Source organism: Peromyscus eremicus, chromosome 16_21 (assembly GCF_949786415.1).
Source record: "Peromyscus eremicus chromosome 16_21, PerEre_H2_v1, whole genome shotgun sequence".
Lineage (NCBI taxonomy): Eukaryota > Metazoa > Chordata > Mammalia > Rodentia > Cricetidae > Peromyscus > Peromyscus eremicus.
Genome location: NC_081432.1, coordinates 24,030,663 through 24,057,687, shown reverse-complemented (window position 1 = coordinate 24,057,687; position 27,025 = coordinate 24,030,663). Strand labels below are relative to the sequence as shown.

At 47.0% G+C, this 27,025-nt stretch overlaps 2 protein-coding genes and 1 long non-coding RNA gene across 5 annotated transcripts; 2 read left to right on the top strand and 1 right to left on the bottom strand.

Annotated features, from left to right (window-relative positions):
- Sar1a (secretion associated Ras related GTPase 1A) lies at positions 1-14,630 on the top strand. 2 transcript variants are annotated; one of them, XM_059244104.1, is made up of 7 exons: positions 1-129; positions 4,543-4,616; positions 4,729-4,848; positions 5,254-5,319; positions 8,840-8,943; positions 12,145-12,276; positions 14,468-14,630. In XM_059244104.1, the coding sequence occupies exons 2-7, from the start codon at positions 4,559-4,561 to the stop codon at positions 14,582-14,584; spliced, it is 597 nt and encodes a 198-aa protein (XP_059100087.1). In that variant the 5' UTR covers positions 1-129; positions 4,543-4,558; the 3' UTR covers positions 14,585-14,630. The 2 variants fall into 2 exon arrangements, with proteins under 2 accessions (XP_059100087.1, XP_059100088.1); XM_059244105.1 differs by lacking the exon at positions 1-129 and adding an exon at positions 350-368.
- On the bottom strand, positions 14,587-19,228 carry LOC131893946 (uncharacterized). Its single transcript, XR_009374772.1, has 2 exons — positions 18,836-19,228; positions 14,587-14,853 (listed from the first exon to the last, which is right to left on the bottom strand). It is a non-coding gene; the product is annotated as an uncharacterized LOC131893946 (long non-coding RNA).
- Tysnd1 (trypsin like peroxisomal matrix peptidase 1) lies at positions 18,721-27,025 on the top strand. Of its 2 annotated transcripts, XM_059244103.1 has the most exons (4): positions 18,819-20,074; positions 21,503-21,633; positions 22,788-22,973; positions 26,547-27,025. In XM_059244103.1, exons 1-4 carry the CDS (start codon positions 18,900-18,902, stop codon positions 26,762-26,764), a joined length of 1,710 nt encoding a protein of 569 aa, XP_059100086.1. In that variant the 5' UTR covers positions 18,819-18,899; the 3' UTR covers positions 26,765-27,025. The 2 variants fall into 2 exon arrangements, with proteins under 2 accessions (XP_059100085.1, XP_059100086.1); XM_059244102.1 differs by lacking the exons at positions 22,788-22,973; positions 26,547-27,025 and adding an exon at positions 22,416-22,773 and having other exon boundaries at positions 18,721-20,074.

Sequence of the window (27,025 nt, the reverse complement as noted above, 5' to 3'; positions counted from 1 at the left end):
TTCCCGGAAGTCCCGTGGGAGGGGCGTGACGTACATCCGGCGCGTAGCTGGCGGTCCCGGGTACTGCTGGTCTGTGTGCTCTGAGGGAGGGTCGCGCCGCCAGCCACCGCCGGAGGAGCCCCTCGGGCCGTGAGTCGGGGCCCAAGCGGAGGAGGCGGCAGGGGGGCATTGGGCTCGGGGCGGGCGGCCGCGAAGGGCGGGGCGGGGGCCGGCGTGGAGGGGCTGGGTGGGGGGGAAGTGACACGCAGGCGGTTCCGCGGGGCCGGCTCTGGGCGGGGACGGGCCGCAGCTGCGGGGTGGCGTGGCGGCGGCGTTCGGGTGTTTGGAACGGCTCCGTGGCCTCCGTGGCGGAGGAGCCTGGGTCCTCGGTGAGGCTAGCCGGAGCCCCGGGAGCGCCTCCTTGGGTTCTGCAGACCCGGGGGCCACGCAGGTAGCGAGTGGGGCGCTCGAGCCCCACGTTCAGTCTTCTGGGCATCCGACGCCCTATCTGGAACCCGGTGTTCGCTCCTTCCACCAACACCCCCTCTTTTTTTTTCCCTGTGCATGGGAAAATTCCTTCTCGGGCGTTTATCGTAGATGAGTGTTTTCTTCCCCATTTTTGTCCAGGCAAGAGCATGGTAATAAGTACCCTTTCTCAGTATTTCCCCTTGTTCTGATGTTTTCCCGGAATCTGGCTCCATCTGCTCAGGTTGAGAGGGGAGATTTAGGGGGAATTGGCAGAAAGCTAATCTTTGACATTTACCCCGCAGCAACATAGAATTCCTTAGGTAATAGCCAGCTGCCTTCCGCCCCAGGTTCATCTGGATTGAATACGTATAAGTAATGAGTACGTTTTTATTGGCCAGTGGTCATTTGGGGACTTGTTTGTTTCCACCAGTCTTGATACTTGCATGCTTTTACTTTAGGTTCAGGAATAGTGTTGGTTTTAACGTTGTTCTTAACATTCCATAGATGATAGAGTAGGTGAAGAAGAGGAGAGAAATAGAATGTTCTTTAGTAAAAATACCATCTGAAAGGGTGTATTCTTACGAAGATTAGGTGGGGAGTTTCGTTTTTGGAAGTTTTGTGATTGGAGTTTCACATTAGCAGGAAAAGCTTCGGTTTTAGGTGAGAGTTTTAAGTCCTTGGAATTGACACTTTGAGCTACACAGTCTTGACCAGGACAGGTAGCCTAAGAGTGTCAGGCCGGAGGTCTCTGCTTGGTAGGATTGGTGAGTACTGGATAAATTCTAAGGTTGCTGATGGATGAATTGGTTCAAATCCTGAGCTCTCAAGGACAGAGGAGTTAGCAAGGCCATTTACTCAACTCTGGGCAGCACTACAACCCAACTCCTGGGGACTGGTAGGAGTTACTACTTTTTAACGTCACTGAAGAATTCATTCTAATATTTTACTTATATTGTTTTGGTGGGAAGAATTTATAGGGCTTTTAAAAACAAGGACTGCAAAGGAAAATAGGTTAGAAAAATCAAAGTAATTCAGTTACCACTTAAGAAAAACAAAGTGACATAAAATTAACTCGGTTGAGAATATTTGCTTTCGTTTTCTTTTCTGAAATAGAGTCTCACAATGTAGCCCAAGCTAGCCTGGAACTTTATATAGGCAAAGCTGCTACAAACTCAAGCTCATTTCTCCTGCCTCAACCTCGAAAGTGATGTGATTAAAGCTTACACTGCCATGTCCATCTTGGGCATACTATTGGCAGCAAACCAGTACACATGAATTTAGTAGTGTTGGGTTGTAAAGAGTGGCCACAGTGGGAGTAATAGCTTGTTAAAGTTGAACTGTGATTCTCCAAGAATAACGTGAGAAAAACAAGGGAGAATGTCTCATTTGGGGAACTGTAAAAGAAAAGCATATTGTTTTATTTATCTGCAGTAAATTTATGTGTTTGTTACTGGGCTTCTTAAAGTGCTAAATTTATAGATAAGTCTCAGTCTCTCTCTCTCTCTCTCTCTCTCTCTCTCTCTCTCTCTCTCTCTCTCTTTCTCTCTCTCTCTCTCTCTGTGTGTGTGTGTGTGTGTGTTTGCTTGTCAGTGCCAAGAATCAAACACAGGGCCATGCATGTTAGCTAAGTATGCCTCCCTAGCATCGAGCTACATTTCAGTCTCCCCTCCTTAAAATCTCATAATTCAGGCTGGCTTCAACTCACTGTATAGCTGAGGCTGTCCTTGAACTCCTGATATTCTGCTTCTGCCTCCTATGCTGGGATTACAGGCACGTGCTGCTATGCTTGGCTCCAGCCTTTTTTTTTTGAGACGGGGTCTCGATGTATAGTTTAAGCTGACCTTGAACTTGTGATCTTCTTGAGCCTTGAGTGGTAAGATTACAGGTGTGTACTACCCTTCCTGGCTATTACTTAACATGCTAAGTGTGTTTATGTGCCACAGTTTTCTGTCTGTCTGTGCCTCTGGCCAAATTTTGTTCTTGTTTAAAAGCTGAATTGAGTTAAGCATGAGGCAGGTTCCAAGTTTACAGGTCAGACGATAGGCCTAACCCCAATAATTACATAGTTTGCTTTTCATCTAACATATTTTAAGAATATAGGTGATGCTTTGCTGAAGCAGGAGGCTACCTTAAGCCCTGGAGTTTGAAGCCAGCCTGGGCTTACCTGTTGATAAAAGAACACACAGTGTATACCAGTGTATATACATATATGTTTTGTGGGTAGCCGTTCCTCCAGTTCCTGTTCATGAAAGTTTTGTCTGATTGCAGTTGGCTGCATCTTGAATAAAGTTTGCCTTGCTGAAAAAGTGGTGATTTTTTCTTTTCTGTGCTAAAAAATCATTGTGACCAGGAAATTGATCTCTGAGAGTCTTTATGATTCCTCAGTATTTCTAGATTCTTCTCTCTTAACTATACTTAGAGCTTATGTGTGTAGACCTGCCAAGTGGCTTTGAGTCATGTATTTTTTTCTAAGCCTATAGGAAATAGAAAAGGTAGTATTGGTGTCTGTGTTAATTGACAAGACTTGTACTAGCAGTCCAGCGCTACATAGTTGAGACCCTGTGTCGAAAGAACAAATAAGATACTTACTTGTTTTGGAAACTCTTACTATATTATGAATGAGTATTCTTTGTTTGTTTGTTTGTTTGTTGTTTTTCGAGACAGGGTTTCTCTGTGTCGTTTTGGAGCCTATCCTGGAACTCACTCTGGCCTCAAACTCACAGAGATCCACCTGAATCTGCCTCTCGAGTACTGGGATTAAAGTTGTGTGCCGCCAACACCCGGCATGAATGAGTATTCTTATTTTAAGAAATTAAGAATTTATAAAGTAGGCTGGGCAGTGGTGGCGCATGCATTTAATCCCAGCACTCGGGAGGCAGAGCCAGGTGGATCTCTGTGAGTTCGAGGCCAGCCTGGTCTACAAAGCAAGTTCCAGGAAAGGCGCAAAGCTACAAAGAGAAACCCTGTCTCGAAAAACCAAAAAAAAAAAAAAAAAATTATAAAGTAGATATGTACTTGATTGTATTACAAAGTGTTGGCTTTTTTTGTTTGTTTTTTGTTCCTACATGGTTCTGTAAAATAATCTTTTTGTGAGTCAAAACATACCTGCAAAAATGGTTAAGGATATCAGTAAGTAGAGCCGAACAGATTGGGCCAGTTGATAGATATGGGGTGACTTTTTTAGAAGTACACAGAATAACTTAATAAACCTTTTATTCAGGTTAATATACTTTTCATGCATGGTTTTGTTTTGGTTCTTTTTGTTGTTGTTGTGAGACAGAATCTCTCTTTGTAGCCCTAGGTGGCCTGGGACTCACTGTAGACAGGACTAGCCAAAGATTTCCTGCCTCTGTCTCCCAAGTGCTGGGATTAAAGGCATATACAACCACTGTCCATCTTAGAATTCCTAGGAATGTTGCCAACTGGTAGGCAGTCGTGGTTATCTAAGGGTGTGAATGGGCAGCTGCCTGGAGGAGTACATCTCACAGTAAAGGAGGACTGTGTGTGTGTGTGACTCCTAGTTCTCTGAGTATCTGAATTTGCAGATAAGAGAATCCTAGAGGTTTCCATTCTGAGTGCAAAATCTGTGTTGGGGGGGGGGGGGGAGAAGATTAGTTGGTCTTTGAAAGATTGATTTTTGTTTGTTTGTTTTTCAAGACAGGGTTTCTTCGTAGCCCCGACTGTCTTGGAATTCACTTTGCAGACCAGGCTGGCCTTGAACTCAGAAATCTGCCTGCCTCTGTCTCCCCAGTGCTAGGATCAAAGGTGTGCACCGCCACCACCTGGCACAAGATTGATTTTTATTTTTATGTGTATGAGTTATCTTGCTTGCATGCAAGCATGTTTACTACAGAGGCTAGAAGAGAGTGTTGGATCCCTTAGAACTGGAGTTACAGACAGTTGGGAATCATCATGTGCATCCTGGAAGTCAAACCTGGGTCCTTTAGAAGAGCAGCAAGCGTTCTTAACTGCTAAGCCATGTCTCCAGCCCCAGACTTTGCTTTCCTAGTCTAGAAAACTTGGGTCTATGAATGTGTGTCATGGCCAGAGAATAAGGCATGTAGAAAATTAATGTTATTTTCATGTTTTACACAGGTTGTAAGCATCAATAATGTCTTTCATCTTTGAGTGGATCTACAATGGCTTCAGCAGTGTGCTCCAGTTCCTAGGTAAAGCCATTTTCATGAACTACATTACAGGTTGCATTTACATTTCCACAAACAATTGATATCTAAGGGGCCTTGGATGGGAAGAACATTAAGACATTCTTTTCTCTTGTAGGACTCTACAAGAAATCTGGAAAACTTGTATTCTTGGGTTTGGACAATGCAGGCAAAACCACTCTTCTTCACATGCTGAAAGATGACAGACTAGGCCAGCACGTACCAACATTACATCCCAGTAAGTTTCAAAATACCAGGTGACTTTTTGATGGTCAGTGTCATGCATGGAGGGTGAATCCCCTATTAATGTAGTTCCGTTACTAACTGAGGCCCCTGAAGCCAGATTACTTTGAAGTTACTATGGACACTCTTGGGTCACTTACTCTGCATCTCTGGAACCTTGTCACTGATCTGCTGACCAGTTCTCTAATGAGACACAGCTCCCATCTGACCTTAAGCAGAAAACTTCTTGGAGAAAAGCTTTTTAAGACTGTTTGCATTCTTGTACCCTTTATTTACAAAACGAAAACACGATTACATTTGCATTAGTATTGATTCTCAGTAATAGCACTTGAGCCCTTGGTTGGAAGTTTATTTCTTTCTTTTTTTTTTTTTTTTTTTTTTTTTTTTTTGACACTTTCAGCCTCAGAAGAACTGACAATTGCTGGAATGACTTTTACCACTTTTGATCTTGGTGGACATGAGCAAGGTAAGAGACTGGGTGAGGGTGTCTTGTGAGTCACATCTGCAAAGCAGTGTGCCATTTAACCTTTTTAAAATTAAAACATGGTGTGTGCATGTGCATGATGTATGGGTGTGCATGCCATGGTGCTGGTGTGGAGGTTGGGAGACAGCTCTGGAATTGGTTCTTTCCGTCCACCTTTCCGTGGTTTCTGGGGATCAGACTCAGGTCCCAAGCCCCGTGAGGTGGCGAGAACTTTTATCCATTGAATTGTCTCACCAGCCCCTCATTTTAACTTGTAGATTACTTGTATTTAGGATTGCAGTTTTACTGCTTTAGTGAAGTTATGTCGTCCACTTTTCTTTTAGAGACAGGGTTCATGTAGCCCAGGCTAGCCAGGAACTCCTTCCTGCTCAGCTTTCCCTTCCTGGGTGCTAGGTTACAAGCATGCACCACCACATCTGAGTTTTTCTAATTTCAATTGTGTAAAAAAAAAAAAAAAAAAAAAAAAAAAAAGTGTAAATAATACAGGGAATTGTTTACTTATAGATTTAGTCCAGATTTGCTAGTCTCTTTAATACATAGTACTATTTATTTTATGAATCATTTGTAGTTTTTTTGTTTTTTGAGACAGGGATTCTCTGTGTAGTTTTGGTGCCTATCCTGGATCTCGCTCTGTAGCCCAGGCTGGCCTCGAACTCACAGAGGTCTGGCTGCCTCTGCCTCCCGAGTGCTGGGATTAAAGGCATGCGCCGCCACCACCTGGTGCATTTGTGAAAGTTCTGTCTACTTGACAATATGTTCTTTATTGTTTAGTAGTCTTGTTTTTGAGACAGGATCTCAGTATATAGCTTTGGCTGGCCTGGAACTTTACATACAGCAGGCTGGCCTTAAAATGTCGTATTTCTGTGTTTAGTTACCAAGTCTGTATTGTATACTTTATTCAGTAGGATATGAATATGTAGGAAATTATTACTTAACAAGTATTTTTAAATTTCTCAAAAATTCCCAGAAGAGCACAGTGGGTATTTGTGACCCCTTTGAACTGGTATTTTGTGTGCCCTGCTTATTAGGGACAGTTGGGACATTTTCTAATACCTTTTTGCTTTGCTCTAGGTCTATTTTGCCCTATTCAGTTTGTGTCTCTGGCTCTTAGATTCTCATAAAGTGCTTTCTATGGATATATGTTTATTTGCTTTTAATTTACACATACAAATTTTTTTTTAATTATTTTATTTGAGTGTTTTACCTGCATGTATATCTGTGCCCTGTGTGCCTGGTGACCACAGAGCCTACAAGAGGGTATTGGACCCCCCAGAACTAGAGTTACAGACATTTGTAATCTGTCAGGTGGGTGCTGAGACCAGAACTTGAGTCCTCTGTAAGAGGAGCCAGTACTCTTAACTGCTGAGCCATTTCTCCAGCCTTGTAAATTTTTTTTAAAGATTAGTTTTATTTATAATTTTGTGTGTGGGTGTGGGTTGTGTGAATGTGAGTGTAGGTACTGGCAGAGGCCAGAGGCATTGGATCCTCCTGAAGTTGGAGTTATAGACTTGGGTGCAGGAAACTGAACTTGGGTCTAGTAGTATAACCATTGAGCCATCTCTCTAGCCTCTGTTGGATTTTTTCCTGTGCTGGGTATCAGACTTGGGGCCTGGTGCATGCTAAGTAAGTGGTTTACCGTTGAGCCACACTCCCACTCTCCCTTCTTAGAGATCTACAGAATGGGGATTTTTGTCTGATGGACCCTCACTTTGTATTTGGTAAAACTTTAGGAGCAGGAGTGAATGGTTTAAGACCTGAGAATATTCTGAGAAGGCTGGGAAAAGAAACTAGTTGCAATCCTGTGATTACTGAGTTGACAAGTCACGCTTTTGGAACATTTTGTTAATTTAAATTGTGTGTATGTGTATTTTTTTTTTTAATGTGGAACTTAATATGTAGACAAGGTTGTCCTCAAACTCAGAGATCCACTTGCCTCTGCATCCCAAGCGCTGGGATTAAAGGGGTATGTTTTCACACCCAGCTAAAGATTTATTTTTATTATGCTTATATGTGTGTATGTGTTATGTGAATGAATGCCATATGTGTTCAGATGCCCTCAGAGGCCAGAGAGGATGTCAGATCCCTTGGAGCTGTAGTTGCAGATGGTAGTGAGCTGCCAGTGGTGCTGGGAACCATGGGTTCTCTAGAGAAACAGCAAGTGCTCTTAAGTGCCAAACCTTGCCTCCAAGCTCTGAACTGGTTTTGTTTGTTTTTAACAATATTTATTTGTGTGTGCATGTGTGTGTTTGCATGCTATGGCACACCTGTGGAGTTTAGAGAACAACCTAGGGGAACTGAGTCTTCTACTGTGTGGGTTCTAGGGATTAGACTCAGGTCATCAAGCTTAGTGACAAGTGCTCTTACCTGCTCAGCCATCTCTGGCTTCTAGCCCTGAACTCTTGATCTTCCTACCTCAGACTTCCAGCTGCTAGGATTATAGGTGTGTGCATGACTGCCATTTTATATGAGTAACTACAGTATTTTACGTCTTGATGTTTTTTATTTGCATGGCTTTAAAAATGTAATTTATAAAAGGAGCACAGGCTTGTAATAAACTGTCAGTGTGTGACAAGGACGTGAATGTGAAAGCTGCAGCCTCTCCGTCCTACCCCACTTTCTGAGGTGACCAGGTGACCATGCAGATCTGCCTCCTTAGTCATCCATGTGAGCACTGGAAACTATAATACAGTCTGGGTGTGGTGGCATATGCCTGCAACCCTGGCACTAGCCACGTGGGGAGATCCTGTCTCAGAAAGCAAATCCCTTACATTTTGAGAATGTAGCTCACTGAATTCAATCCCCACCCCCAATGCCCTGAAATTAGAGTACATTAAAGCACTGCTTTGAAACATTCACCATGCCTTGTCACAAAACAAAAACAGAAATTATTTATTGCTGGCAGATCTGTAATTTCAGTACTGGGGGACTGAAGCAGAAAGATGGAGAGTTCAAGGCCAGCCTAGGCCACACAACATTGTGAGACTGTGTCTCAGAATAATGACGAACAAAAAGCATTGCTTAAATATTGGAGACTGAGTACCTGGCCAGAGAGTTTCAAGTACCTACCAAGCCCACCACTCAAGTCTATCAGCACATACACTCATTAGCTGTTAGGAACTACAGTGGGACTAAAATTATATGAACAATTAAATCATTATCATGTTTTAACGTGGAGTTTGCAAAGTTGGCACAAGGCCCCAAACTGGTCACTTCATTATTTTCTGCATTTACAGCCTTAGAACTGGTGGGGATTTTGGCAAACTGACTAAAGGACAACCATTAAGTTATGGGTAGGTTTAGAGTTGCTAGGTTTATGCTTTATCAAGGAAGGCAGAAACTCTTAGTTTTCAAAACTCAGGATTTGCTCACAGACCATCAATATGAATCCTCTATTCTAACTGCTATTGGCCAGGACTTGGTGAGCTTAGCAAATCTCATTCTGTGGACCATTAGGTTATTCACTTGTCAGCTGTTTTGTTGATCTAGAAATTTTGTCTTCTAGCACGTCGGGTTTGGAAAAATTATCTCCCAGCGATTAATGGGATAGTTTTTCTGGTGGACTGTGCGGATCATTCTCGCCTCATGGAATCCAAAGTTGAGCTTAATGTAGGTTTATATTTTTGTATATCTCTTCCTTCCTGTCTTGCTCTTTGTTTTAAGAACTACAACTCAGTAGTGCCAGTACTTAATGTGCTCAGAGTCCTAGAAGAAAGGATTTTAAAATCTGAGACATGGTTTGCCCTTTTTTTTTTTGTTTTTTGTTTTTTGTTTGTTTTTTGTTTTGTTTTTTCAAGACAGGGTTTCTTTGTGTAGCTTTGGCGCCTTTCCTGGAACTCACTCTGTAGCCCAGGCTAGCCTCTAACTCACAGAGATCTGCCTGCCTCTGCCTCCCTCCCGAGTGCTGGGATTAAAGATGTGCACCACCACCGCCCGGCACATGGTTTGTCTTTTTAAGATGTATTTATTTTTATGTGTTTGAGTGTTTTGCCTGAATTTTACGTATGGGTGCTATATGCTTGCCTGGTGCCTGCAGAGGCCAGAGGAGGGCACTGGATTCCCTGGAAATGGAGCTAATAGATAATAAACAATTGTGAGCCATCATGTGGGCACTGGGAATAGATTCTCTGGAAGGGTAGCCAGTGCTCTTAACCAACCACTGATCCATCTCTCTAGCCCAGTGAGATTTAGTTTTTCAATGTCCTGAGGAACCTCAGGTTGAACTTGAATAAAAAGTTTTGTAGTTATATGATAAGGTTGCCTGGCTGGCTCAGATTGCTCACAACACTCCTCAGTTCTGCCTGTTATCTCAGCCTAGTTAGTAGTATTCCCTTGTTGTGGTTATTCTTTTTATAGTCCTGGTATTGTGAAACTCAGAGTTTTTATACTTTAAAAAAAAAAGATTTATTTATTTATGTATTTTATGTCTTTGGGTGTTTTGTCTGCTTGTACATCTGTTCTCCAAAAGAGGGTATCAGATCCCATGGGACTTCAGTTGTAGATGGATGGTTGAGAGCCTCCATGTGGGTGCTGGGAATTGAACTCAGGACCTGGAAGAGCAGCCAGTGCTCTTAACCAGTGCATCTTTCCAGCCTTGAGTTTTTATATTTTGGAATCTACTTCTCCTACAGAGTCATGTGATGGATTTGGTGATCTGTGAGCACTCTTCAGGTTTTTTTTTACTCACTTTGGGTTTTCTCCTTTGTCAGACTCTATAATAATGTTCCTTATAATGCCTCTTTCTTCACCCTGTATCTCGTCTCTTTTATTTTTGAAATTATTTTGTATGTGTATTTGTATGCATGTATATATGTATACCACATGCATGCCTGGTGCTGATAGAGGCCAGAAGAAGGTGTCATATCCCAAGGAACCTGAGTTACAGAAGATTGTAAACTGGGTGCTGAGAACCAAACCCTAGCCCTCTACAAAAGCAGTGCTCTGAATCACTTACCCATCTTTCCAGTGCCTTTCTCTGTGATTTATGAGTGTTTCTTTGACTTGTCTAGCAGTTTGAACCTGTCTCAGGTTTTGTTTTTTTGAGACACAGTTTCTCTGTGTAGTCACAATGTAGCCCAGGCTGGCCTTGAACTCACAGAGATCCACCTGCCTCTGCCTCCCAGGTGCTGGGATTAAAGGCGTGTGCCACCACTGCTTGGCTATTTTTTTAATGTATGTTTCTAATGCTTAGGTCTCATTTTGTGTGGGGCTAACTGCTTTCCTTTCTTAAACTCTATCTCCCCCCCCCCCCCCCCCCCCCCCCAGTGTTCATTGGTGTTTTGCCTGCATGTATGCCTGCGTGAAGGTGTCAGAAACCCTGGAACTTGAGTTACAGACAGCTGTGAGCTGCCACTGGGAATTGAACCCAGATCCTCTGGGAGAGCAGCCAGTGCTCTTAACCACTTAGCCGATTCTCCAGCCCCTACTTTATACTCTTCATTTAATTTTTATTTGTTTTATTAATTTGTTTGGTTTTTTTTTTTTGAGACAGGGTCTCGCTATGTAGACCAGCCTGGCCTTTTCAGCCTCCCAAATGCTGGGATTGTAAGAGTGCACCACATGCCCGGCCAGTGTTAGCTCTTGTACATGTTCTTCTGCTTGGTCCTGAATGGACTAAATGGACTAGTTCTAATGCTTCTTTCATCCTCATCTGCGTGGTAATGGCTCCACGGGCATCTCTCTCATCCTCACCTGCTGAGCTCCAGCCTCAAACGTGCTGCCTACTAGATGGTCCTTCCCAAAGTGAAGCTATCGATTGTTCCTCTCCACCGTCCTGGACATGCTCTGGAAGCCTGTGCATTGTACTGGAGTGCCAGAGGGAACTTGTCATTCACTCCCTGCTTGTTTCCTTTAATGGTTCCAGTCGCTTACAGGGTAAAAATGCACACATACTCTCCCTGTTCTTCCAATTCTGCTTTCTTCTTACTGAGAATCCATATCAGCACTGTCTCCTCTTTTGTCTGATTTATTGTTTTAGACACTTCAATTGTTCCCAGAATCCTTCTTGCACAATTCACTAAATTCTGCTGTCTTACAGATCATCTCTTAGGTAAGCACTGCAGATACATGGTGTTTATCAGTTCACTGTCCAGATACGCAGTGTTTATCAGTTCAGTCCTGAAAGTAGATTTGCTGACTTTAGGGTCACATTCTTTAAGATCTAGTGCAACTTAAATTTTCGGGAGGCAGAGGCAGGCGAATCTCTGTGAGTTCCAGCCTGGTCTCCAGAGCGAGATCCAGGACAGGCAACAAAACTACACAGAGAAACCCTGTCTCAAAAAAACAAGGGCAGGGGTGATTTTTTTTCAGACTGGCACTGACGAGGTTTGTTGTTGCCCACACATTTGCCCTGTTCCTGCACATCTGTGTAAACGTCTTAATTCAGTTAAGTGGTGCTCTGTAGCTTCTTGAATTCTCACACTGTTGTGGAGTCATTGTCTGTGTCCTTCCTTTCTGCTTACCAAGGTCTGCCCTTCCTGTGGAGCCCAGTTTCAGTTCCACATCTTTGATTTTGTTGGAGCATGAATTGTGATGCTTCTGTGAACATTTAGTGTTGACTTTCTGTCCCAGTTCATTGGGTACTAAGTACGTTATATTTTATCTACATTTGTTAACATAATCACAAACCCAGGGCATCTCACTTACGATGCTCTCGGCACCTAATGCCAAGATGAGCCGTTCATCAGATGCAAAGAGGACCACATGATGTCCTATAAACTGATAGAAGTTAGTTTTTATTATGTCTTGATGAGCTTTCATTTCATGAACTGCTTACGTGTTTGTTTGTTTTTTTTTTAATCCTGTCTTTAGGCTTTAATGACTGATGAAACAATATCCAATGTGCCAATTCTTATCTTGGGAAACAAAATTGACAGGACAGATGCAATCAGTGAAGAAAAACTCCGTGAAATATTTGGGCTTTATGGACAGACCACAGGAAAGGTAAGAAAAAAGTGTAAGGGGGCATGAGAGGACATCCACAGTCCTTAAATACAGGTGCTTTTCTTTGTGTTTCTGAGACCTTTGCTCCTCAGTGGGAGTGTTTTATTATCAGGGTGTATCCTTCAGCCATCCTCCTCCCTCCCTCCTTCCCAGTGATACAAAAGGACCTCGAACCCAGGGCCGTGTACATGCTAAGGAAGTGCTGTACCACTGAGCCATCCTCGTGCCTCCTCCTGTATGTTTTCTAATACCTAATATTGAAGAGATGGCAGGAAAGGCAGTTTTCCTTTACTATTTTATTGTATGGATGTTTGCCTGCATATGTGCCTGTGCATCGCGAATGTTGGATACCCTGGAACTAGGGTTAGAGATCGGTGTTAGTCACCAGGTGCTAATATTTACTTACTTTTGGAATTAAAAAATTTATTATTATTACTATTTTGAGACATAGTCTATGTTGACCAGGCTAGCCTCGAACTCATAGAGATCTGTCTGTCTCTGCATGTGCTAGCACACTTGGCTTCAGTCTCCTTAGAGCATTTTCTGGGGCTGAGGAGATGGCTCAGCCCGTTTCGTCTTGCTCTTGCAGAGAACCCAGGTTTATATCTCAGCACCCACGTTGGGCAGCTCACAACCACTTGTAACTCCAGCTCCAGGGAATCCGACACCACTTAATGGCCTCCATGGGCACCACATTCACCTCACATTGCCACACACATATACATAATTTAAAAATAAAGGTAAATCTTAAAGAAGTAGTATATATGCTTTCCAAGTATTAAGAGCAAAGCATTTGGTTGTCCTTAGTGTTTCTTACTGATAGAAGTGGAAACTATTTTCCCATTTTACAAATGGGGGAAGCAGTAGTTGTTCAGGTTTGTATAGCAAGTGGATAATAACACCAGAAATAGAACAGGAATATCCTACATCAGTGTGCCCTATAGTGTGAAGAGAGGCTCTGGTCTAGAAAAGCAGGCTGATGAGAGAGAAAATACAGAAATACAAACCTGGTGCTTTATATATGTGTGCATACTTGTTCATTTATGTAGAGACCTAAGGTCAACTTTGGCTGTCCTTCAGTGAAAGAGTTTGGCAATTATCTATTGGGTTAGGTTGGCTGGCCAACGAGCTTCAGGAACCCACCTGGCTCTGTACTCTCTTAGCATTGGGGTCACAGATGTGTGCCAATGTGCCTAACTATGTGGGTGCTGGGGATCTGAACCAAGGTCCTCACCCTTGAGCAGCAGGCACTTTGTCCACTCAGCTGTCTTCCCCTGTCCCCTGTCTTCTGCTTTGAATTTTTTTTTTTTACATTTACTTATTTATTGAGACAAGGTCTTTCTGTGTAACCTTGGATGGCCTGGAACTGTAGACTGGATTCTGACTCACCTGCCACTGCTTCCAGGATGTTGGGGTTAAAGGTGTGCACCACCACGACTGGCTTAGTTCCATAGTCTTGATTCATTATCTCTTTATTTCTAGAAATGCTTCCAGGCCAGGTGTGGTGGTGCACATTGAGGGCAGCCCCGGGCTACACAATGAAAACTTGCCTTTATTGCATTTATCTATCTATTTATCTATTTATTTTTATTTGGGTTTTTTGAGACAGGGTTTCTCTGTGTAGTTTTAGTGCCTGTCCTGGGTCTCGCTCTGTAGCCCAGGCTGGCCTCGAACTCAAGAGATCCGCCTGGCTCTGCCTCCCAAGTGCTGGGATTAAAGGCATGCGCCACCACCGCCTGGCCCTTTATTGCATTTATTTATTCGTGTGGGTGTGAATGCTTGCCGCTTCTTTTAAGCTCATTTGGTTGCCCTCTTCTGTATGAGTGCTACATGCACATCAGTTTCTTTCATGCGACCCCACATTGTCTGTTGCTGAATGCTTATGTTAATGAATATACTAAAATGTCCACACTTGTTTTGTTTGTTATAGTATATGCTGGGTCCATAGGTCCCTAAAGTTATGACAGTTCCTTTTCATAACTGCCCAGATGAATGTTGGACATTCATAGCAAATGCTTTTTACAGATGTAGGATGAGGTGGTGTATAGAAGGTGCTAATTTTATTCTGAAGCAGGAGGCCCTGCAGAAGTCATCTGTGTGGCCGGACACATTTTGCAGTTACTATCTATGTGTATTTGTGCTTTTGCATATGGAAGTCCTAACAGGCCTTTCTGGGTTTTGCCTCCCTTAGGGAAATGTGTCTCTGAAAGAGCTGAACGCCCGCCCCATGGAAGTATTCATGTGCAGTGTGCTCAAGAGGCAAGGCTACGGCGAGGGTTTCCGCTGGCTCTCCCAGTATATTGACTGATGTTTGGACAGTGAAAATAAAGAGTTTTACTTCTGGACTGATCCTATTCACAGCTTCCTCATGGACTTTTCTAATAGAACAAGGAAAGCTCTCCAACCATGTCTGGCATTGAAAAGCCATGCATCTCTGTCTACGTTCATCGCCCAGTGGTGACATGTGCTCTTCTCCACTCGTGGGAAGTAACACTACCTGTCTGCTGGTGCAGGTCAGTGTCAGGGACTTGGGCTGGCAGGATTTGCCAGGGAAAGCCGGGTGCCATCATGGAACACCTGGAAAGAAAAACACGTCTCACCACTGGTTGATTTCAAAAGAAAGTGATTCTATTTTTTAAAGAAAGTGTTATTAATGTAATTGGTATCCCTTCTCTAACTTTTTGAGTTCACAATTTACTTGGTCCAGATTTTCTATTCTTTTTTTTTTTTTTAAACTAGTAAATGAAATTTAGATACTTCATAAAATTATGAACAGATAGCGTACTGGAGGCCAGAGCTCCCCTGTGTAACTGCCTTGTTGGAGGTGGCACCTGAGCACAAGTGTGCTGGGAGAGGACGGAGCCTTGGCCTTTCCTGGGGTGGTCTCCACTGTGGTAAGGGGAGTGAGTCCCTCATCTGGAGTGGGAACGTGTCATTGTTACATTGTCAGCTTTACTTGCAGTTAGCAATTGCAGCAGGCTTTGCTTTTATACTGTTGTGGAATTTCATCTCTGTAGCACCTTCCTTTTTTCACTGTAGATACAAAAAGTGACTTTTGCCTCATGAAAGAGTTAAGAACATCTCTCATGTAGACCCCATGCTGAGAGTGTGTCTCTGAAGCTTTTGAACAGATAGAGAGACAGTTCTGAACAGAACACAGGTCAAAATCAGCAGCTTAGGGCTCTGAATTCTGTGAGTAGAAGACCTTTCCATCGGCTCTGCTAGCAACAAGTGAACCTAGGAAAGACTGTCAGTGGGCTCCATGTTTTCCACTCCAGAAATAAGCGGAGAAAACAGGAAATGGCCTTGCTGTCTGGCTTTGTGGGCAGCTCCTGGCAACAGTGAGCACTAGTGTGAAAGCACAGCAGCTCAGAGAGAATTATGAACCTGATTCTTACAGCATTTGGTTTTCTTGATGTTAATGCTATAGTCTACCCTTGTAGAAGGTGGAAGGAGAAAGGGTATCTTGATTCTTATTTCCTTTATTGCAAGGTGAGAGGTAGGTCCTAAGTGAAAAGGCTGCAGCTGCTGTGTTGTGACAGGCTCCCAGCCAGAGGGTAGGGAAGGTGGGAAGCACACTCCTGGGGAGTGAGCTCTTACTCGTTAGTTTGAGCACTGAGCTTGTGGGACAGTGTTCTCTTAGACTGCCAGGTTCCCAATGCAGAGGCTCGGTGAGGTATCTTGTCTGCAAAGTGCACGCATCACAGTGTTCACCTATGAATAGCTGGAGTGAGAGCATGAAGTCATCTAGCTGGCCGTGAGAACTAGGGTAGGTAATGGGCGTGCTTTTCATTACCTTTGGCTAACGGCTGCCCGTACGTCTCTGTCCAGGCACATGACAGGTGTGATGGCCTCAGTGTTGGTTTCCTTATTTGTCTTTCGCATTTGTCCCGAATTGCCCTGTAGCAAGCTGGAGGACTGGACTCTGCCCAGGGCGGCTCTTTGTGAAAGTGGTTGATTCTGGCCACTGGAGAAAGAGATTACTAAAAAGTGGCACCAGTCTGTTTCCTGCCCCACAGACACCATCTTAAATAAGGTGGTCAAAAGAAGCTGCTGCAGTGAGCACAACACCAGAGGGGCAGGGCCCTGTCCAGGGGCTCAGTGAACTGAGACTCTTCATTCTGCTTATCAGAGTGCACATGTGTCCTATTTCAGCAAGAGTGAAACTGTCATTTACAAAAGGTCAGTCTGTATCCTAAACATTTTAATAAAAAGCTAAAACGAACTTGCCTTTTTTCCTCTTTTCTTGCATTGATTTGTTCTGAATGAACATGCAGTTTTACAACTGTGTTGGGAAGAAAAACAAAAGTTCTTTCCTACATATAGGGAGGAACATTCAGAGTGAATAAGAGACTTGAATTGCTATCAGGATAAAAGACAAAATAAAAAAGGCTGGGCACTTGTTAGTAGCAAATGTGTACTGTTGGAGTATCTTGGATCATGCTGTGGGCCTGAGGTCCTTGGCCATCTCTGCAAAAGAATGGAAGTGACTTGTGCTTGAACATACCAGACTAACAGCCCTCATTCCACAGCACTGGAGTGAATCATTACAGAGCCACACTAGGCAAAACAGAAGTCTGATTCTGTGTTTGCAGTTACTCATAGAAAGCACCAGAGGACAGAGAACAAAACAAAAAACAAGACAACCAAACACACCTCCCCTAAAAAACAAAACAAAACAACAACAAAAAAACAAAAACAGGAAGGTTTTTGGTTTTGTTTTTCAAGACAGAGTTTCTCTGTATAACAGTCCTGGCTGTCCTGTAACTCTGTAGACCAGGCTGGCCTCAAACTTACAGAGATCTCTTTGCATCCTGAGTGCTGGGATTAAAGGTGTGCACCACCACTGCCCAGCCACAACAGGTTCTTTACGTCAAAGAGGACCATGCTGGATGTGCCCTGTGGTCATCATTACAGTGGAAAAAGACTATGGTTCTGTGGGTAAAGGACATGTTTGCTGGGGACAGAGAGGAACCTGAGTGTGAGTCTAGTACTGAGGTCCTTAACACCGGCTGCTGCTGGCTGACTTTGACTTCTGTACTGTGGTCTGTCCTAAACAGAAAAGCTTGGTAAGGAACGGAGGGTGCCGGGGGCTTGAGGGGCATCGAGGAAGAATTGTTGGATTCTAGAGAGAAGGTCCCAATTGTCAGGAAGTTGGGGAAGTAAGAGATCTTGTGGTCATCTCTGTCGGCACACCAGGACTGCCTACCCTGGGAAGGCTGGATTCCGTTTTCTGCCCCGATCCTCCATTTTCCCTTTTCAGGTTTGTATCACCAGGAGCATTTGGAAGCATTAGGTGTGCTGATTGGGGAAGCAACAGCACAGTATTTTTATTCAGAGAAGTTATACAACAAAACAGCAAATGGGTATTTTTTCATTAATGCTCACAGGTATGCTAGAAGTCTTACTAGACATTAACGCATGTTAGTGATTTAAGCATCCCTCTGGAACAAGCTGTGGCACTGCTCTGGGGAGGCTCATGAAGTCTCTCCAAACATACCTGTTCTCACCTGTCCTCAGCCATCATTTGGAAAGTGGTGAAGTTTTTTTTTTTTTTTTTTTTTTTACTGTATTTATGTGTATGTGTGTTTGCCTGCCTGAGTTTATGTACAGCACAAATGCAGGAGACAGCAGGTGTCAGAATTGGGCATTGGATACCCTGGAACTGTAATTAGAAGCAATTGTACTGGGACCCAAACTAGGGTCTACGGTAAGAGCATTATGGCTCTTAACTGCTGAGTGCTCTCTCCAGTCCTGATTTTTACACTTGGGATACGAACTATGCATGAAATTCGAATTTATGAGGCTGTTTGGGTTGTGTGCTGAGTATTTGGTGGTGAATACCGCATAGTCCACAAAACCTGACCTGTTTTCATTCTGGACTTTTAAAGACAAAGTATTTACCCCCCTGGTTTAACATAAATCCTGAGTGGTGGTTAGAAATGTCATGTGAAATGTGCATGCTCGTTAGTATAATCTATGGCTAAATAATTTAATCTGTGTGTGGTAGTGCACAGTTTCAATCCCAGGACTGTAAAAGACCGAGGAAGGCAGAAGGATCGCCAAAGTTCGATGCCAGTGTGGACTAAATAGTGGGACCCTGTCTCAAAAACAAATGATTCTAAAAGCTAGATTGGTGGGGTGGGAATTTTGATAGCGGTCCTAGGAGTAATTTTGGGAGTCGTGTGCCCCCTGGTGGATAGTTATAGGACATTAGAATTCAAAGTAGATCATCCACCAAGGGTTCCCTTGGCCCATATTGCTCAGCTTCAGGGATAGAGGTTGCTTACACCTGTGCAGAGGCTGTGGGGACCAGTTAGATGCCGTCAAGTACGAGATTCGACTGGAGAGTACGCTCCTTGTCGGGATCCCTGTGATGCTACACGTCTGTCGCCCAGGAGGTTCCTCCTGAGAACCTCTTTCGCAAGGGTCCCAGGTTGGATAAACCAGAGGGCGGGGAAAGGAGGATAAGCACCAGTAGCCAATCGGTACTCGGCGCTATGCCCAGCCAATGGGGGCGGTTGCTTGGGGCTTAGCCAATCGGGCTAGACGAGGAGACCTGAGTCAGCGCTTGCGCCGGTCGCCCAGAGGTGACAGCCGTTGTGCGACGTCTTGGGGAAACCATGGGACGGCAGTGGGGTCCCTCCATGAAGGTGGCGGAGCAGGCGGGCTGTGTGGTGAGCGCCTCGCGGGCCGGGCAGCCTGACACAGGCTCGTGGAGTTGCAGCGGGGTGATCCTGAGCCGCAGCCCAGGCCTTGTGCTGTGTCACGGGGGTATCTTCACCCCCTTCCTGCGGACGGGCAGCGCGGCGCTGACCCGGACGGGTGCCACCTTCCTGCCCGGCGACAGTTGCAGCGATGACCTGCGCCTGCACGTGCAGTGGAGATCTACGGCTGCCAGCCCCGCCGGTCGCGCGGAGCAGGAGCTCCCGGGGCTGTGTACGCCTCAGTGTGCGAGCCTGGGCCTCGAACCCGGCGCCGCCAGCCGGGCCCGCGCACGGCCTCTGCAGCCCCCGCGGCCCGCGCAGCTGCTGTTGCTGCTCAGCTGCCCGGCCTTCCGCTCCCACTTTGCACGGCTCTTCGGGGCCGAAGCGGCCGAACAGTGGCACTTCGTGAGCTCGGCGCCCGACGACGCGGTGTCGGAGGAGGAGGAGGAGGACCAGCTGCGCGCGCTCGGCTGGTTCGCGCTGCTGCGGGTGCGGTCCGGCGCGGCGGCGGCGGCGGCGGAGAGGCGGGGGCCGGCCGTGGCCGTGGCGCCGCTGGGGACCGTGGCCAAGGGCTCGCCGCTGCTGGCTTGCGGCTCTCCGTTCGGCGCCTTCTGCCCGGACATCTTCCTCAACACGCTGAGCCGTGGCGTGCTTAGCAACGCTGCAGGGCCGCTCCTGCTCACCGATGCACGCTGCCTGCCGGGCACGGAAGGCGGCGGAGTGTTCGCGGCGCGGCCCGCGGGCGCGCTGGTGGCGCTGGTGGCCGCGCCGCTCTGCTGGAAGGCCCGCGAGTGGGTGGGCCTCACGTTGCTTTGCGCCGCCGCCCCGCTGCTCCAGGTCGCCCGCTCCGCGCTCGCCCGCCTGCATCCCGGCTCCGCCTCTCTGTCGGCACTGCTGCCGCCCGAGGTGGGCGCGCCCCGGGGCCTGCCCCTGCGAGACCTCGGACCCCCGTGGGCAGCTGCGGCCGTGCTGGTGGAATGTGGTAGTGTGTGGGGCTCCGGAGTGGCCGTGGCGCCTCGCCTGGTGGTGACCTGCCGGCACGTGGCTCCCCGGGAAGCAACCAGGGTCCTGGTGCACTCGGCCACCCCCAAGTAAGGCCCAGGGCTGCCTCCCCTGACCAGGTACCAGTGTGGAGGCCATGTCACACAGCCTTAACTCCTGTAGAGACTGTTAGAGACCTCGGTTCATTTTTGACAGCCACTACCCCATGTGGGGATCTGGGCCTCCTAGTGGGCCACAGTGGAACTTGATTAAATTGCTAGGCACAAGCAACTCTTAGCATGGCGACCCATGGCCCTATGGGCTGGTAGGACTGGGTGCCTTTGAATCCCTCAACTAGCCTAAACTCTTTGGGCAGCTCAGCTCCTCTGTCTCTTAGCTTTGCAGTTTCAGCCCCGTTAAAGCCCTTTGGCCTGAGAACACTTAACCCTAAGGGCTTCAGTCCTCTAAGACTAAGTGTAAGTGGTAATTGAAGGCCCTGACGTGATGAGTTGGCTCCCTTAGAGCCTCACCAGGGCTGCTCTGCCACCGGAAGATGAGGGTTTTTAAAATGTAGGCCTTGGGCCCGTGCAGATGGCTGTGTTCTGAACAGTCTGAGTAGCCCCAGAGTGCAGCTAGGCAGGGACTTTACACAGTCACCTTACTCCCTCAGGAGAGAGAGACACCTTTACCCTCTTTTCTCCCTCTGGCAATGGGCCAGTGGCCTTGAATTCCTGGCACGGTTTTCTATGGTTCTGTTTCCTCTGTAGCCCCAAGTACTTAGCTGAAGACAGCAGCACCTTAGCCCAGGCCTCTCTGGACTTCTGAGGTTAGCCTTGCATGCTGAGCCAGCCCAGCTTTCCCAGAGGCCCCACAGGCAGTGAACTGAACAGCTGTGATTTCATAGTGAAAAACAGAATTGCCGGTGCTACACCCCAGATTCCTCACTCTCTCTTCCCTGGACTGCTGATCTTAAGGAACTCACTAGGTTTTCTGGGAGCAGCTACCCTGTAGAGTGGGTAGAAATAAGGTACCCCGGTGTCTGGTCTACACAGTGAGTTCCAGGACAGCTAGGGCTATGTAGAGAGACCTTGTCTCAAAACAAACAAAACAAAAAGCACACACAGACACCCCCATGCTTGCCCATCAGTGAGATAGCACTGAGTTCCAGTGGGTTTGCCCCGGCTCCTTATTATTTGTTCTGTGACCTTTTGGAAGACCTGGTCACAGCACTCACTAAGTATCCGGTGCTTGTAGTGGTAAGGCACATCTGGTTAAGGTTTCAGGCTGGCATATATACCCATATGTTCTGACTTCAGTCTATAACTTTTTTAAAAAAAATAAGACAGAGTCCCATTGTAATCCTGGCTGGCCTGGAACTCACAGAGATCCGCCTGCCTCTGCCTCCCAAGTGCTGGGATTAAAGGTGTGCGCCACCACAGCCAGCTCACCCCATGAGTTTTATTGTCTTTCATATTGCTCTCTCCCCAGTGCTAAGGCATCAGAAAGGCTAGCTTGTCCCTTGTTTCCTGTGTCCCCAGGAATGTGGCAATCTGGGGACGAGTGGTGTTTGCCACTCAGGAGACCTCACCATATGACATAGCAGTGATGAGCCTGGAAGAGGACCTGAATGGTGTTCCCACGCCTGTCCCCGCCGAGCACTTCCATGAAGGTAAAGGACAAAGGGTCCAGTGTGGTAGGGGACCAGGCTGGACCCCAGGCAGAGGTCAGTGTTGACATTAACGATGCCAGACCGACCCAAGAGCCGGCTCCTTTCCCCATTCCTGCTGAGCAAAGGAATAGGGAGCTTCGGCGGAGCTTTTGTGTTCTTACTGTAGACTTCCCTGTGTATCAAGACACCCCAAGTGCCAAGCCAAGTGGACACCCTATTGAGGGCTTGCAGCCGTGTGATACGGGGTGCTGGGCCTTGGGAATTCCAGTGGCATAATCTGGGTGAAAGTCTGATCCTACTACATAAGTATAGATGTCTTCCTTCATTTTTTATATTTTGAGACAGGGTCTTAGGTAACCCAGCTGTCAGTAAACACCCCATATGGCCAAGGATAACCATGAACTTGTGATCCTTCTGCCTTTTCCTACTAAGTACTAGGATTATAAGTGTGTGCTGTCACGCCCTGTTTATGGGGTCCCGGGGATCCAACCCAGGGTTTGTGCATGCCAGGCAAGCACTCTACCAACCGAGTTACATCTCCAGCCCCAAATATCTCATTTCATATAGTTACAAAGGAGATAGGTCCTCTGGGTTAGCCGCTCTGCTCTGCCACTGGAGTGTATACACACACACACACACACACACACACACACATTTATTTGACTGCCCCCTCTCGGTTTGGCCCTTTGTCCGATGGGGCTGCCACGCCTTCTGGACTGGGTGAGCTATGCCTGTGATGCACACGCCTGTGATGCACTAGCCTGTGCCTTGTTCCTTCATAGCACTTGGAGAAGAAGGTGGGGTCACCTCATGGCCATCATCACCCTGTCTTCACCAAGAGACTTGGTCCCAGAGAGAGATGCATATTAATTACACATAGGAGTAGGTGCCAACAGCCCCAAAGGTGACTGCCCTGTTAAGTAAGGGAGTTAGGACTGGGCATCTGCCTGGTGCTCCAGAATAGTGGTTGGACACGTGCAACTGGGAACACAAAGAATTCTGCATCTCCCTGCAGGGTTCCTGGGGAAGGTGCCTAGGAGCGCGTGAGGGGATGAACAGGAATTCAAAGGGGAGAGGACCAGAGCCTTGGAGGGGGTGGGAAGCGAGTGCCGTAGAATGGAGGTACCCAGCTTTTCTCCTTCCCTCTCCGGCAGGTGAGCCTGTCAGTGTGGTGGGCTTCGGGGTCTTTGGCCAGGCCTGCGGGCCCTCGGTGACCTCGGGCATCCTGTCGGCCGTGGTGCATGTGGATGATACCCCAGTGATGCTACAGACCACGTGTGCCGTGCACGGTGGCTCCAGCGGAGGACCCCTCTTCTCCACACGCTCAGGGGACCTCTTGGGTAACTAGTCCCTTTCACTCCCCATCTCCTTGTTGCCAGAGCCTTGATCCTGCCAGAGGTACCCTGCATCCATCTTGGGAGGCCCTTCTGGGATAATGGTGGACTTTGTCCCGTGTTAGTTAGTCAAAGTTTTCAGCTAATCTGCCTCTGAGCTGGGAGGGCGGAGAGCTCGCTAGGCCCTTGGCCCTCTCCAGGTTCTGGCCACTTCTGTGACCTTAGGTAAGTCACTAAATCCCATTTAGTCTATGAAATTTAGGAGATGGGTTAGTCTGGGGGGTCACAAACTCAAAAGTCTACGGAGCTGGGCTTGTGAAATAGTGAATGAGAGCAGGAAGACAGCGGGGTGGAGGGCAAGGCAGGGGTGAAGACAGCGGGGTGGAGGGCAAGGCAGGGGTGAAGACAGCAGCGTGGAGGGCAAGGCAGGGGTGAAGACAGCGGGGTGGAGGCCAAGGCAGGGGTCAGTGGGCAGACACTGTTTAACTCACCAGACTGACTTCGAAGCCTAGTGATGACCTGTCTCAAGAGGGGAACCTTTTTTACTGTATATGTGGTTGTCCAGTCCTTGTTTTGCTTTGAGACAGCAGGGTCTCATGTTGCCTGGACTGGCCTGGAATGTAATATATAGTCAAGGATGACCTTGAATTCCTAATTCTCTTCTACCTCCTAAGTACTGGGATTACAGGCGTAGACCACCAAATTTTTAAGCTTCGGTGATGAAGTCAGGATTTATTTATTATTATGTTTTAGACAGGGTTTCTCTGTGTAGCTTTGGAGCCTTTCCTGGAACTCATTCTGTAGCCCAGGCTGGCCTTGAACTCATAGAGATCCACCTGCTTCTGCCTTCCGAGTGCTGGGATTGAAGGCGTGCGCCGCCGCCGCCGCCGCCGCCGCCGCCGCCGCCGCCGCCGCCACCACCACCACCACCACCACCGTGCTGAAGTCAGGATTTTTTAAGACAGAGTTGGTAGAGCATTTGATCTATAGCACCAGACAAACCAGTGAAGGAACGAAACCACCCAACTGGAGTCTTGTTTTGCTAGCATAGCAAACAGCCCCTACATGGCGCCTCCCAGGTTGTGTGTGTAGCGCTGCTTGGCCTGTTCTGCTGGCCGCTGTTATTTCTGCCTCGCTTATTCTAACGCTTGTCTCCTACAGTGGTGAACCTTACTCTTGGCAGCCTGTATGTCTGCACTTACTTTCAACTCCAGTGTCCAGCTAGGATTGTAAATCTACCTTGTGAGCCACAGCTCCAGCAAGTGTCTCACACTTGGGGGCAGGTTCTTTGCTTTCTTCAAGACCAGTGTCACTCTTCGCTCAAGCTGGCCTGAACTGGCTGTGTAGCCTAGGTAGTTCCTGAACTCAGAGCAGTCCTCCTGACTTAGCCTTTTGAATGCTGGGATTATAGACATGAGCCACCACAGCCAACCTCTTTTTTTTTTTTTTTTTTTTTAATTTAAGCTGGGTGGTGGTGGCGGCGGCGGCGCACGCCGTTAATCCCAGTACTTGGGAGGCAGAGGCAGGCAGATCCTGGTCTACAGAGCAACTTTTATGACAGCCAGGCTACACGGAGAAATTTTGTCTCAAAAAAACAAAAACAAAAAAAAATAGGATTATTTTATGTGTGTGAGTGTATTACCTGCATGTATGTGTGTGTATTGTGTGCATGCTGGTGTCTGTGGAGGCCAGAAGAAAGCATAAGATCTTCTGGAACTATGAAGATGCTGGGAACCAAATCTAGGTCCTCTATAAGCATAAGTGCTCTTAACTGCCAAGCCATCTCTCCAACCCTTTTAAAGGTATTTATTGCTATTGTGTGTAGGTGTATCTGTGTCTATAACTACAGGTGCACTCTTGCTATGGCACAAGTGTGCAGGTCCAGGCCATTTTCAGGAGCAGGCTGTCTCCTTCCACCAATGGCTCCAACGTCAGGCTCGGGCCGCCAGGCTTGTGGGGCGGGCACCTTTACCTGCTGATCCACCTCAGCTGCCTGGTTTTTGCTTTACAGTGTCCGGTTGGATGTTGGGTATGGTGGTGCACACCTAAATCCCAGCACCGGAGGCAGGAGGATTAGTAACAAGTGCCTAGTGAAGGGCTAGATGTGGTAGTGCATGGCTTTAATCTCAGCACTCAGGAGGCAGAGGCAGGAGGATCTCAGTGAGTTCAAGGCCAGCCTGGTTGTAACATTTTTCTTTTTGATGACAAGATATTAATGTAGAGGAGGGTAGTAGCTGCATGAAGGTAGCTTCTGTATTTAGATATTAATACACAGGAGCACCAGCATTTAGTTGAGCCCTCTGTAATTATAAAGTGGTTTCTCTGAAATATTTTCTTTAGATTTGTCTATTTTCCTTATTATTTTATGTGTATGAATGGTTTTTCTGAATGTATGTATGTATACCATGAACATGCCTGGTGCTCACGAAGGTCAGAAAAGGTTTTCAGATCCCTTGGAACTAGAACTACAGATGGTTGTGAACTGCCTTTGTGGGTGCTGGGACTCAAACCTGGGTCCTCTGCAAGAGTAACAAATGCTTTTAACCACTGAGTGCCATATGTAAACGGAGGTGGAGCTTTTCTGTCCTGACTGCCCAGACCCATAATAACACAAAAGCTTATATTAATTACAAATGTTTGGCCAATGGCTCGGGCTTATTAACTAGCTCTTACATTTAAATTAACCCATTTCTACTCATATATGTATTGTCATGTGGCTGTGACTTTACCAGTCCTCTGGCATCTTACATCTTGGGCGACTCGCTTGTGTCTCCTTCAACTCTGTCCTTCATCGAGTCCTCAGTTTGATTGTTCCGCCTAACTTTATCCTGCCTTGCCATAGGCCAAACAGCTTTATTATTAACCAATGAGAGTACTATATATTCACAGCATACAGAAGGATCATCCCACAGCACACTTACACATCATAGTCCCACCATCGAAGGAAGTCAGGACAGGAACTCAAACAGGGCAGGAACCTGGAGGCAGGAGCTGATGCAGAGGCCGTGGAGTGGTGTTGTTTACTGCCTTGCTCTCCATGGCTTGCTCAGCCTGTTCTCTTAGAGCACCCAGTATCTCCAGCCTAGGGTACCCACCTACAGTGAGCTGGGCCTTCCCCCATCAATCAAGAAGATCTACCACAGGCCAATGTGATAGGGTGATTTTCTCAATTGAGATTCAATTTTCCAAGACAACTCTGGTTTGTGTCAAGTTGACATGAAGCTAACCAACAGAGCGGGCCAACGCAATGTGAGTCTGGCTCATTTTTTGCCTTTGGTTCATTTGGTGGTGGTTTTGAAGGCCTCTGCACAGGCTGTGGGAACACACACTGAATCCTGCCCTTTGGGATGGGAGAGAAAGATGACCAAAGAAATCGGCTAGGCTATTTTATATGGATGGTATGAAGGAGATCATGGCTGGAGGTGGGTGAGGTACGAGGAGCAGAAGCCGTGGCAGAAAGCTCAGCACCTGTCACTGGGGGGTTCCAGACTCCCAGGAGAAGGTCTCCCCCCCCCCCCCCCCCCCGGCCGTGGATACCCCACGTGCTGCTTCACGTCCTCACTGCTCTCGCCCCAACAGGTATTGTTGCCAGCAACACTCGGGACAACAACACGGGCGCCACCTACCCACACCTGAACTTCAGCATTCCCATAACGGTGCTCCAGCCAGCCCTGAAGCAGTACAGCCAGACTGGCGACCTGGGTGGCCTCCGAGAGCTGGACCACGCCACTGAGCCGGTCAAGGTGGTGTGGCGGCTGCAGCGGCCGCTGCCCGAAGTCCCGCGGAGCAAGCTCTGAGAGTGTCCCTCTTCCGGGACAAGGCAGACCACTTTATGGCTGTGAAAAGTGCAACTGTGACATCTGAGTCGCCTGCCAGGGCGCGGCCCAAGCCACCCCCTCATCTTCACCCGCTGACTGTCGAGGAACAAACTTCTGGGCAGCTCTGGGGGTCTCTGATCCACTTCGGGGTGTTTTCCTGAGCCTGACTCACACGTCATGGTTCCTTCTGGGGATTCTGGTCCATCGGGCAGATGCTGCTGGAAGAGCGGCCCAATACCG